Source organism: Atractosteus spatula, chromosome 12 (assembly GCF_055471065.1).
Source record: "Atractosteus spatula isolate fAtrSpa1 chromosome 12, fAtrSpa1.hap1, whole genome shotgun sequence".
In the NCBI taxonomy this organism is placed as follows: domain Eukaryota; kingdom Metazoa; phylum Chordata; class Actinopteri; order Semionotiformes; family Lepisosteidae; genus Atractosteus; species Atractosteus spatula.
Window position 1 is genome coordinate 21,152,391 of NC_142717.1, and position 13,760 is coordinate 21,166,150.

General features: G+C 37.8%; 2 protein-coding genes across 2 annotated transcripts in view; both read left to right on the forward strand.

Annotated features, from left to right (window-relative positions):
* Window positions 1-3,297, forward strand: part of itga9 (integrin, alpha 9) — a 135,325-nt gene extending 132,028 nt beyond the window's left edge. The window contains exon 28 of the mRNA XM_088929806.1: window positions 1,361-3,297. Coding sequence (XP_088785932.1) covers window positions 1,361-1,459 — 99 coding nt within the window. The 3' untranslated portion in view covers window positions 1,460-3,297. The remainder of the gene's footprint in view (window positions 1-1,360) is intronic.
* Window positions 3,298-11,206: 7,909 nt separating this feature from the next.
* On the forward strand, window positions 11,207-13,255 carry fignl1 (fidgetin-like 1). Its single transcript, XM_088929517.1, has one exon. It carries the CDS (start codon window positions 11,207-11,209, stop codon window positions 13,253-13,255), a length of 2,049 nt encoding a protein of 682 aa, XP_088785643.1.
* Window positions 13,256-13,760: the final 505 nt, after the last annotated feature.

Genomic DNA, 13,760 nt, shown 5'->3' on the forward strand with positions numbered 1-13,760 from the left:
TGCATGTGCTGTTTTCCTACTGCATTCTGCCATCTAAAAGTTTGTTATTACCAGATACATGCCAGCTATAGGTTTCAGTGTTTGGCTGTTTTAATCCACTGGTTTCAGATGTTAAAATTCCATATTGTTGTGAGCTTTGCCTGTGGGTCCATGAAATATAGATGGTGTGCCATTAATAGGCATAAAATGTTCTGCAACAGACCTGGTAATAATTTACACTTTATTCACGGAGATTAAAGTTCCTGGTCATCACTGGACTCAAAGGGAACTTTGAAATGTGTATCACACTGATGTCCACAATACAAAAAACTTTCTTTGCTTTAATTTCTTTACTGGGAATGCCACAGATGATCCCAGGAAATCTGTGACCTGGGATACAATTTTACTTCATGAACTTGAGTCTTGCGAAAATAAATCTGTTTAACAGAAGATCCTTCAAATCCAGGCCCTATGCTTATGTGAAAACAGAACATCCTGGGGTACAGATTTAAGGACATGCCTGGAGGATTTGAAAATGCTCTTTAACAATAAACTGTAATGTGAGTGGAATACAGATAAACAGTTGTGGATGAAGGAGACAAGCTCTTTTGAGATCCCAGTTCTTCAAAGCTAGGCATGAGAGACCACCTGTAGAGCAGTGTTTGTTGTCCTATGGCAGGGGTCTACAACACTGATTCTGGTCTACAGTGCTGTATGTTTTACAGTATATGTAGACTTAAATGGTCAATTAGAAGAGCATGTGAACTCTTCTTTAAGCAACCAACTCAGCTGGAAAAAAAACAGAGTTAGAGTTACCAGGAATATGAAAGATGATTACAGTATGTCAAAAATATGACTTTGTTTCTTAATATTCACACCTATTTAAATCTAGAAGTATTTGTACATTCAATCAAATGTACTAATATCACCCAAAACAAAACACAGAAACACAGTGGAGGACATACAGTATAAACCCCACGCACGCAGATAGCCTCAGAGGTCTGAAACTGAATCCAGGTCCTCAGCACTGCAAGGCAGCAATACTAGCCACTGCTCCACTATGCCACCCTTTCTTTAGATATGTATTTCTGCATATTTATTTAATTTTATTTTACTTTCAATTACAAACTTGTCTCATTGCCTCAGACTCTTTGATTCTAATACTGACTTCAAGTACTGGAAGGTAAAGCAAATATAAAACAGCACTGGACAGAAATGAAACTGAATTTACTTGTTCTATTTACATATTCTAACCTTACTTCCTTAACTGTACTTACAAAGGGAGGCTCTAAGCATAGTCTCTTTAAATTTTGTTGTCTGTATGTGTTATTTCGTTCATTCACTTTTTCTGACTCTTTCACTCTCTTCACTCCTGTCTCAGATGGGCTTCTTCCGTCGGCGGTACAAAGAGATAATTGAGGCAGAGAAGAACAGGAAGGACAGCGAAGAAAGCTGGGACTGGGTCCAGAAAACCCAGTGAGCTGCCAGATATACCACTCACATCATGTGATGCCTGTCTGCCAGCCTATCAGTTCACATCCCTTGAATCTTCCATATGTGGAAGAAGAAATTCTTCTCCAGATTTTTCGGAGGCCTGATATGTGTTTTTGTTTTTTAAATATCGTGAAGCTGACAGCTGGGAACTATTCCTGAGGTGATCACGTGACCTGCAAGGAGTAATTATGTTCTTCCTGATGGAGTTGAACTTTGAACTCTGAAAAGAGAGGGTCCTCTATGGAAGGAAGCAGATATCACAACAACATTTGTGGTAAAAACCCTCAGGGCACTGAACTCGTTAGCGAAACTTATTTTTTTATACATATATGCCTTTTTTTTTACTGATCACAATCTTCAACAAATGTATTGATATTTTTTTTGCTGTGTTTTCTGTTTGACATATCTAGATATTTACTTCAAAGCACTGATGACTGGTTAACGCGAAAGTCAACATTAAACTTTTCTATATTATGGAAAGGAGACACATTACACCAAAAATACACTTAAAAAAACACAAAGTTAGATTATTTACTGTTTTCAAGCTGAAATTTCATGATAATGAATGATCTCTTATGCCTTAGTTCCTGTGCCCACTCCCTTATGCAAGCACCTGGTAATGCTTTTAAAGTAGAGGCATTTCAGCTTGCTGCTCTGTGATTTAACAAAAATGTTAAGATAGTTTAGATCAGGCGTGTTCAACTTTGGTCCTCAAGAGAAGCTGTCCAGCAAATTTTAAAAGTTTCTTTAAATCTTAAGCTTCAAAAAACAAGGAAAGGCTTCAACTTGTTCAAGTAAGCAAAAATTGAGTTAAATTAGTACTTAAGTGTTTAGAAACCTTCTGGCCCTCCAAGACTGCAGTTGTGCACCCCTGATGTACAGTAGGTCCATTTTGCTGAATTTAGGAGAATGCTCACCAAAAGTTATTTTAGGCAGGTATCAATCACATTAATTGTTCAGTATTTGTTTGGATATGACATATCATACTGTATATGTTAACAAAGTGCACAACCAATAGTCAAGGAGGGATTCCATGACAATTTTTAGAGTGTCTTTAAGACAGAGGTAGAAATTTGAGAAGGTACCACTGATTCTAATTCTGTGCTGCCTTGTTTATGACAGTGGTGCACGATACCAGTCCAAGTTGGTAGTAGTGTCTGCAGGCTGTTGTTCCTCCTCTGTTCTCAATAACATAATTGAGCTAATCATTAGATTAATTGGACCAGTTTCTTTTCAAAGATCTTCAGATGTTGATAATTTAAAGAGACCTAGAATACTTGCTGGATTCTGGCCTTCAAGGACTGGAGTTGTGCACATATGCTTTATGAACACAGACACACAATTCCATTCTTACAAGTTCTGTCTGTGTTACATCATCCGCTGCTTAAGACCTTGGGAATGTGTATCTGCTTCACTATTTTAATTATTATAATTAAGCTATTATGCACAGGGTTGCCAACTCAGGTTCTGGGTGGCCACCGTGTCTGCAGGTTTTAATTCCAACTCACCTCTTAAGGCAGTTGAGCTAATTATTGGCTGAATTGGATTCTCATCTCTTAAGGTTCTATAGAGGTTTAGGGAGCCGTATAAAACTTTAAAACCTGTTGCTCTGCGGCCCTCCAGGAAAACCCTGTATAATGAGATCAGAAAAAAAGAAAGAACTGCTCCGTAGTGATTCCTAACAAATAAGTCAGGAACAGCATAACTGCCAAAGTGCTAATCAGTGCAATCTACTGAGGAGGGATTTGCATATTGCTTTACTGTAACCATATTTCAGAAATCTGTTATGACAGGCTGTAATAGAAAAATAAATGATGAAAAACATGCATTTAATATCCTGAGCAAATCTAAATAAGCATTTATAACACAAAGCTATTATAAATTGCTTATTATGAAAAGCAACTCACAAAGCTTACCCCCCCCCCAAATTGCACTCAAAAATACAAATTTCTTAGATAAGCCACATCATTTTTACACTTAAGAAAATGACTGCTTGTTTGTCTTTTGATTCGTTGATTTGATAAGTTGATCATGATTAGTTTTAATTCCTGTCTGAAACTTTGAATCAACTACAGAATTGGAAGAAGGTTAGTAACAATTCATGATGGCAAGTCTCCAATATAAGTAAGGCACACTGTACCAAAGAAATTCCTATGTGCCTCACAATTACAGTCCCTACAACTGTCCATTTATGCTAAAATTCTTTTTTCTCAGGGTCATGAGAGAAAAAACAGAGTACTGCTGCATCCAGATGAGTGTATTGCACAGCGTGAATATCATTTCACTATTACTGTCTCTAAGCGTAATAGCTTTTCCTATTATTATGTTTCCATTAAATATAGAGTAATAATTTTTTTATTGTTGCATTTCTTCCATCTGCCCAAAATTTTGATTTGCTTTTATTTGATTTGCTTTGATTTCCAAATCATTTTTTATTTGATTTGCTTTGATTTCCAAAAAGGGTATTTAGAATATATGTTGTCTGTTTTTAAAGGTGAAAGAGTTCCATTGAATCTCTGTAATTGGTACTTTGTTTCCTTGGAATCGGTGTGGTTATTGATTGTTTCAATTTGATGAAATCAGGAAACGTAGTAGCTAAGCATTTCTTATGTGCTTCTAAGTCTGAATATTCACTTGAACTTGCATCCTCATAACTGCTGCTGATCCAGAACAAAGCTAAATCCAAAACACAAACTATTGAGAGTGGGTCTAAGAAATAGTGATGTATCACTGGATAAAAGCAGAGGTGTTGGAGTGAACTGAAAAATCATAGAATGGACACCTGAATGAGCTTGAATGCCTTTTAATTTAATTAGGTGGCTTGTCATTTGTAATTGTTTTGTTTTATGGTTTCTTGAGTGTTTATTTCTGAATTGAAATCAAAAGCAATAAATATCCACAGACAGTCTTTGTACTTTGCCTTTGTTATACTGCCCATTGCATTGCATTACTACCTCTGTCATTACCAATGGTTTAGAAACCACTTCATTAGGGTTGTCACCTTGCCCCATAATCCCCAGTCAGTATTTCAGTCAATGTACAGAATAAGTACTAAACCATTACTAAATCAATATTGCTACATAATTACATACAGTAATTATATACCTGCACAGTTACTGATCAATGTGAAAAAATAAAAATTCTGGAATAATTTGTATTTTCCATTTTACTTTGCATCATATGCAGCTATTTTTTTAAACAGCAAGCTGTTCTAAACCTTATTTGTACTGATTGATGATCTAAAATGCTAATGTGTAAAATAAACAGTGTAGTCAATAACTTATTTAATTAGCAGACTGTGCAATTTAGGCCATTTTTTATTTTAAAAAAAATCATGTCAGACTATGGTGTTTGGCACAGTGATACTATGGTTAGCACCACAGTGCTTGGGCCTTGGGTTTGTTTCCTGGAGTGCTGCTGTACCTGCATGGAGTTTGTATGTTCTCCCCTTGTTTGTGTGGGTTTCCTCTGGATGCTCCAGTTTCCTCCAAAGGTCTAAAGACATACTGCTAAGTTTATTGGCTACCTGGAAAATTAGCCCTGATGTGAGTATGTGTGACCTGTGATGGACTGGCATCCTGTGCAGGGTGCACCCTACCTTGCATTTGTTGATTGGTGGGATCAGCTCCAGCTCCTCTGTGGCCCTGAATTGGATAAAGATTATAGAAAATGGATGGATGGGTGGATGTACAGTAAGACAATTTTACTGTCTTATATAAATTAAGCAGCAACATTGATTTGGTAAAGGTTTAGTGCTCACATTAATTTTATTTGAAGGGCAACCTTAAAATCTTGTTGTGTCTCACAGTGTCTAAGGATTATGAGGCCTGATGGCAAGCATACATGTCTGTAATGCTGTTATCTGTTTATTCAAAATTGATCAAACAAGACCTGCCATGAACGTAACAAATGATAATATAAGTCTTGTCAATACTGTGGGAGCAAGTTTCTCTTTTACTAAAATGAGAAGAAAATATGAACATACATCATTCCTTTCAGTCATAAAATTAAATAAAAATAAAAATGATTATGTACTGTAAAATACTGTATATATAGGAATATACACGGTATGTATTATAGTGTATAAATACTGTGTAAATATTCTTATGTACAGTATTACACATTTCTATTGCAAAATAGAGCACAGCACTTATGTGTTTATCCACATTACTGATCATACATTTAGAAGTAATGTGATGGGCCAAAGTAAGAACTGCATTTATTCTATTTCTCTTTACTGTACTAATTTGACTACTTTACTAATGCTTACACCCCTTTGAAGAGCTAACCATCTCCATTGCATAAAGATCATAATGGGGTTTGTATCATAAATAAAAATAACATCTCCAGAGACTGCTAGTTCATGTCAGTGGCCATCTAGGACAAGGATTCCTCAAACAGCAGCACAGTTGTGCTACCAGGGTAGATTTGGGATTGGTCGGTAAGGACTTCCTTAGCTTTCTGGCAAAGTGCAAATCCTGGCTTGCTGGGCACCTGGAAGTTTGCAGTGGCATCAATGAGTGGCAAGAGGATTCTCCAGTCACACACTCTGCAGCCTGCTGCATGACTGTCTCCACAAGTAGGATTGCTGCAGGAATATGGCCATGAGTGATTTAAGTCTTACAACAGCAGGCGAATGCGAAGTTGGTGGCTGTGTGCTAAAAATGAATTATACCTGTAGCAATTCAATTTGCCCTTCTTTTTCTGGAACTGCTGTGCACCTGGGAAGATTGTGTTACAGGTAATTAATAAATTTGCTGGTCAGGCATATCAGTTTACCAGAAGAAAAATATTTTCCTCATCCTTAGTCCCTGCCAGTAGTATATTATTTGTTGCAATTTTGATCTGTTTGGTATTCATTAAATCTTTAAATTATGCCTACTAATGATTGTGTCTGACAATGTCAAATGACTAGGAGAATAAATGAGTTTCTCAGATGTGTAAAAAATTAAATTATCATTGCATTTTCCATACAGTATGTTGCTTAACCCCTTAACCATGTGCACATCCATCCTTCCATCTGTTTTCCAGCTGCTTTATCTAAGATAGGCTTGCAGGCCCCAGCACTCTAAGGCAGCAATGCGAACCACTGTGCCACTATGCCCTATGTGAATATATCATAATAGACGTTTTCAATACATTCAATACATTGCTTTTACAATTCCTCCCAACTGGAATACAAATACACCCCGAAGGTGTCTTTTCAATAGATTCAATTCATTCAATAATGTCAGACAGGAACACTGTAATTTGTGAGGTGATATGCTGTCATTGGACATCTCTTTTGAAGAACAGGCCGTTCAGCGATGTTTTGTAGATTAGTTGGTTTGACAGAACTAAAAGCTTTTCTCCTTCCTATAGGGGAACTCAAATGCTGTTGCTGCTGCAGGGTGCCTGTAGTATTCAATGTCAGAGCATGGCAGTCTTTGTTAAATTTTAACTTATCAATGGGTAGAACAACTTTGGTATAAACTTGAACATAATTTTAAAGTTCATACACTGACAAGGATAAGTAGCTCTAACCTTTTAATTTGTCCAGGAGTGGAAGGGAACACTACAGTGTGTTGTACATAATCAAACCTGAATGGATTGCATCACAAAAGGTGTTGAAACATAATAATTCTTTATAACTGTTCCAAGCGAGATTCTAAGACTATGTTTTTGATCAAGTTTTGTTTGTTTTTATTAAAAACTGATCTATATGCATGTAAAATGAATATAATATATAATATAAACAGGACATGTCACATTAAAAAAGTAATTGCAGTTTATCAGAATTTGCCCACTGGGTTTAAACCATATGAATTTAAGGACTTTGAAGGACTAAAACACCAGTTAGTGTCATAAGCACCAGGAGGCCTTATCATTCTTGGCATTTTAAAGGATATGATAAAAACAAGAATAGTTTCTTTGCGGCTGTATACTGTAATTATGGATTTTATGGGGTTTCTTTTTGCATGTGCTACATTTATGAACAGTAAAGCAGTGTTTTCTTAAAAATATACAGGGCTGTGTGAGGAATGGTTTTGTATTTCCAAGTTCATCTCGCTAACGTGCCAAAATGGGCTTATACATCACAAAAATGACATAACATTTCCATCTTTTTACATTTCTGTCAGTAATTTAAATATTTTTTAAGTTCTTTTCAAAACTTCAAAACCACAATATTTATTTTCATTTTAACTACACATACAGTTTATACAACACAGAAGTGATTGTTTTACATGTTAGAGACAATGAAGGACTTTAGTTCAGACATGCTGTAAATCAAATGTTTTGCAACAGGAGAAAATTCATCATTTGGAAAAACAACGCAACTGGAACACGTGACAAGCTAGAATTCAATGTTGTGGTTGGAGGAACTGACATCAAAACAACAAACCAGCGTACTGAAAAAATAATTTGTGTTTCCAGCTCTTCTGAAAATAAGACAAATCAGTAGGAGGTAGAGCACCTCGCTTGTGTGGCATGTGTTGTAAACACACAGATTTCATCTGATAGAATCAACATTGTGTAATGTTCTAACCTATTTAACATGTTCATCTGTCATTTATATCCTGCAGTATGAGTAAAGTTAAGGGAGGTGCTGGATTATATTAAGGTCATTTGGGTGGAACCCAAACCCACATCCCCTAGTCAGCTCAAACCTCCATTAGGGGACACGGAATTTACTGGGACACAGTAATCTGCATTACACCGCTTTATACAGTTGTGTCAAATGACTGACCAGCACTTTGAACTCCACTGGAATAACTCCAGTCACGACAGAAAAATGTTTAGTTTAAAACCCCTTTAGAGATCGCTATTGCTGTTTTACGTTACCTTGTGTTTATACTACCGTTTTGGAGCGACCTCTAGTGGACTGTGGTTAGAATATAGGGGATATTTTAGACATTCTGCGTTCTACAAACGCGTTGAGCATTGCAGTGCTTCAAAATTATTTTTACAAGGATGCTTAGTAGGCTTAACAAAGCAATTGCTATTAAAATAAAATATGTAATGTTAACAAATCATGGTAGTAATAAATAGAAAAAAAAAACAGTTATCCCTAATGACTTCCAGCAAAATAAAATATTACAGAATGCTAACCATTCAGAAATGCTTTATTTTGTTTTTGGAAGAAGGTTCTTCTTGGGCATCCTGCTGGGGTACCTGGAGGATAATATTTTGCAATTAATAGTTTCTTGTGATTATGTACTTGTGTTCAAGAAATCCAAAAGCACCTTATATATGAGAAGGGACCCACTTCATTCATGTGGCACTATTTGCAAGAACAGCACATATTGATCTCACTACTTTGCGGCCTGTACAGCCTGTGGCTGGAAGGTTGCTGGTTCAAATCCCGTGGCTGGCAGAGAATTCCTACTCTGTTGGGCTCCTGAGCAAGGCCCTTAACCCCAACTGCTCCAGGGGTGCTATACAATGGCTGACACTGTGCTCTGACCCCAAGCTTCTCTCCCTGTCTGTGTGTCTCATGGAGAGCAAGCTGGGGTATGCAATAAAGATTAATTCCTAATGCAAGAAATTGTATATGGCTAATAAAGTGATTTTATCTTAAACAAGGAGCATAGTTGTATTTTAATCAATAAATTCCAATAATAATAATAATTGCTTACACTTATATAGCGCTTTTCTGGACACTCCACTCAAAGCGCTTTACAGGTAATGGGGACTCCCCTCCACCACCACCAATGTGCAGCATCCACCTGGATGATGCGACGGCAGCCATAGTGCGCCAGAACGCTCACCACACATCAGCTATCAGTGGGGAGGGTATATACCAAAAGTATTTATCTTCATCATTGCTGTATGATTTTGTTTACAGCATCACTTTTGCTCTTTACTTTGGCTAGTCTGACACTGTGCACTGTACACTGCTCATAGAGCATGTAGTGTATTTGTAGTACTGCGAGTATATTTAACTTTAATCCAGTTCTTTACTGTAGTGTGGAATGAGCGTTTTAGCCGCTAGGTGTCGATCTTTTACTCTGATGAACGTTTAGTCTCCTCCTCCTGGTCTGTGTGAGTGCCAGTGAGCCTGGCGGGAAGTTTGTCTCAAATATAAGGTAAGATGTTTCTACTATAGCGTATATAAAGTATATTATCATCATTAACTATCGGTGTTGTATAATGTGTGACGATCCTGTTAGTAAAAGTCTCCAAGAACATGTTTCAAAATGTTGAAAATTTTCAGGAGAGATGTGTTTCTGTGGATTTTGTTTCGTAGAAATCGGTACGAAACGTAAACAAGCATGGCGAGTCTACATGGATTTTACTTACAATTCTGTATTGTATATATAATATTTATGTAAACAGTACATGTATTGCATGAATAACGTTATGAAAACATTGATAAGATATGGTTTTTAAAGTGAATATTACGCAGTAGGGATTTATTGTGTATTGCCTCGAAGAAAAATAGATTTACACCTTTGTATGTTCATCAGCGCTTTTAAACTAGTTGAAGTAAGTCCTTTTTTGATAGAGAAAAATATCAAAACTGGTAATATCTAGCTCGCGATAAAGATTCGATAAGCACATGTTCGGAATCAATTAAAATAAATCCATAATTCATTTCTACTGTCATCAACTGGCAGCTTTAGTTAGGCCTGCATTTTTGACATTTGGAACTATTAGATGAAAAGGGCAGGGTGATTAAGGATAGTTTTTCCCCCCTCTGTGTATAAAATGAGGTGGAGCCTGAAATATATGGGTAAATTTAGTTGGCATCCTAATATTTACCTTAATATTACCTAAATATTTGTTTAAAGAATGCATATAATTGCGAGGGTTGGCTTAATTAAAAAAACGGTATAATGGTAATACAGTGATGCTGTAATATTGACTTCAAAATATTTTTGAAATAAAGCAACATACTTAAATAAAAAATATATATTTAACGGTTGCTTAACTAATTATCCCACACAAAATTAAAAGTAACCAAAAATGTTAATGAAGAAACAGCTTTATTGCTATTGTTAGTTTCATTATTGCGCTGCTGTGATTTTTGCAGTTGCAAATGTAGAAAAGTTACTAGTTTAATAATTTGTAAAATCTAATTTACTATTAATTGCAAACATGAGTTCTCCATGCTTGAACCTATAGCGGGAGTAATGCACATCAATCTAATGAGATAACCTTGAGCAGTCTAAGCACCATTATTTTTATTCTTAGTGCTTTAAGCACTCCCAGAATTGGAGCTGTTTAGCACAGAGAATATTTTATTACCCCAGTAAATAATTACAGCAATATCAACAGTGACAGATAAAGGTTGCAATGAAATTACATAAAGCACATAGAAAATCGAGTGAATTTAAATTGTGCACATATCCAGATCAGAAATGATACCCTGATCCTATTCTATGAGTTCATGTTATGTGGGTGTTTCGTGTCAAATTTAAAATTAACACGTCCCTTGTAAAAATAATGAGAGAAGGTTACAAAATGTTTGTAAAACCTGATACAATGATAATTTTATTTTTTATTGTGTGAAAATCAGATTCCCTGCAGATTAATGTGGTTCCTGCCATCATTTTTTCAACAATGTTACTGTATTCAACAATGTTAATATGTTTATCTGATATATTTGCCCTTTAAAACTCCACACTGTTATCACATTGGTATTTATTTTGTCTCTTAATTTGTTATATGAAAATAAACTGAGAATTTTAAACTTATACATTTAATATTCACAACTGTTCCAAGCAGGAGCTACAGCAAGAGAGGGGCAACCATGAGCACAACACATCTGAGTGAATGGCAGAAGAGGTCCTTTGACATTTCATCTGGCACCTGCACACCTGAACAGAAGGCGGATGCCTACCGTGCACATATTCTAGACATTCAGTATGCATGGGCAAACTCGGACATCTCTGAGGCCTGTGCTGGGAGCTTATTCAGGAAGTACACAGAGCAGTATTCCGCAGTTGTCGATTCTGACAATCCACAGACAGGACTGAACAACTATGCTGACAGTGTCTTGCATCTGGCAAGATGTCAGAGGAATGACAGTGACAAGTGGGAGTCGTCCTTCACAGTGGAGAGCGTGTTAAAGCTAAAATGCATGCAAAGCATGATTCAAGCTGGAACTGAAAGGAGGAAATCTCTGGTGGCACCTGCTAATGCGAACATGATGGTTGGGGATGGGGTTGCTGATGAGGTGAACAAAGGTTACCCTAAATGTGCTCCTCTTGCTTTTAGTAGTGCTGGAGGCCTGGTTTTAAAACCCAAAGATGTTCCTTTAGCCTGCAATACACAAATAAACAGCTCTGAGATGGCTCCCAAGCCATATGCTACAGCACCAAGTAACATAAATCCTGGTTCCTCCTGTGCTTCTTCCTCATTTAATAACCAGCCCCCTGTTGCTCCTCTTTTTGGTTACTCGGAAAAGCTTGGTGCCAATCCAGCAGCAAGTTTGGGGCCCCTTCCACCAGCAAAACATTTTTCAGCAGGTGGGAGTCATTCTTACAATACCCAGTCAGCCTTCTTCTCTTCAAATTCTGCAAAAAGGAAGATGTACAGCATGAGCAATGAAAACAGTGGGGGATTATTCCCTGGATATGGACAACATCAGCAAAGAGAACAAGATACTCAAAGCAGTACTGGCAAGGGAGAGCGTACAGAGGAAAGCCGTGCAACCAGCTTCAAAACAGCTAAGGAGCAAATGTTTGTGAACCAGCAGAAAAAATACAACAACCAGCCCCAGAGAGCACATCCTGTGTCCCACCCCACTGGGGTCAAAAAGTCCCTGGGTGCCAACAGATCTCGTGGTGCTTTTGGAAAGTTTGTGTCACCTATGCCAAGGCAGGAGGAGGACAGCCATGCAGGGGTGATGTCAAGCAGAGTGTCTGACACTGAAAGTGCACATCCTGTGGATGAGCGACTCAAGAACTTCGAGCCAAAAATTATTGAACTTATCATGAGTGAGATCATGGACCATGGACCCCCTATCAGCTGGGATGATATTGCTGGACTGGACTTTGCCAAAAACACAATCAAGGAGATTGTGGTGTGGCCCATGCTGCGGCCAGACATCTTCACAGGGCTCCGAGGGCCTCCGAAGGGGATACTCCTCTTCGGACCTCCTGGGACGGGCAAAACACTGATTGGCAAATGCATTGCGTGCCAGTCTGGAGCCACCTTCTTCAGCATCAGTGCTTCCTCTCTCACATCCAAATGGGTGGGTGAAGGAGAGAAGATGGTACGGGCACTGTTTGCCATTGCCCGCTGCCACCAGCCTGCTGTCATTTTCATTGATGAGATTGACTCTTTGCTGTCCCAGAGAGTGGATGGCGAGCATGACTCCTCCCGTAGAATTAAGACTGAGTTCCTGGTGCAGCTGGATGGGGCCAGTACCTCTGCTGACGAACGTATCCTAGTGGTGGGGGCCACCAATCGTCCCCAGGAAATTGATGAGGCTGCTCGAAGGAGACTTGCCAAGAGGCTTTACATCCCTCTGCCTGTTGCCTTGGCCAGAAAGCAGATAGTTGTAAACCTGATGTCACGGGAGAATTGTGAACTCACTGAGGAGGAGCTAGAGCTAGTCATCCAGAGCTCTGAAGGCTTCTCTGGGGCAGACATGACCCAGTTGTGTCGGGAGGCTGCTCTTGGTCCTATCCGCAGCATTCAGATTACAGACATTGCCACAATCACACCAGACCAGGTTCGCCCCATCCTCTACTCAGACTTCCAAGAGGCTCTCAAGACTGTGCGCCCCAGTGTCTCTTCTAAAGACTTAGAGCTGTATGAGGAATGGAATAAAACATTTGGCTGTGGCCGCTGATCCAACAGCATGTAGCCTTCTTCTTTGTGGTTGTGTTCCACAAACTTCTAATGATTATTGTATAATGATGATAAAATAAATAATAATAGCCTTATAGTACAGCAGTGTTTTAGTTTGGGAATTTTTAAATGGGTATGTCTTGTGTGCTATTTGCACTTTAATAATTTTCAATGTGTTTTTTTTACAAAAAGTTATGTATAAAACGTTTTCACAATACTGAGTTGTTCTCGGGTAGTTGCTGATATACACCTCCGACTAAAACAAAGGTACCTTATTTAATATGAATTCTACAGAATAAATGCAATCACTTTTTTTCAGTAAAGGAAAAGTGAAAGTTTTTAATTGCCAAATTAACAAGATTTTTCTTTGTATTAATGAGAATAACTCAATGTCAATCTTGTAGAATACTGCATTACAAATTTTACCACTTCAGACCTGTAATAAAGTTTTTGATTAAAAGCAAGATTGGATTAATATTTATAGTATTTTTTACTCACTGTATCAG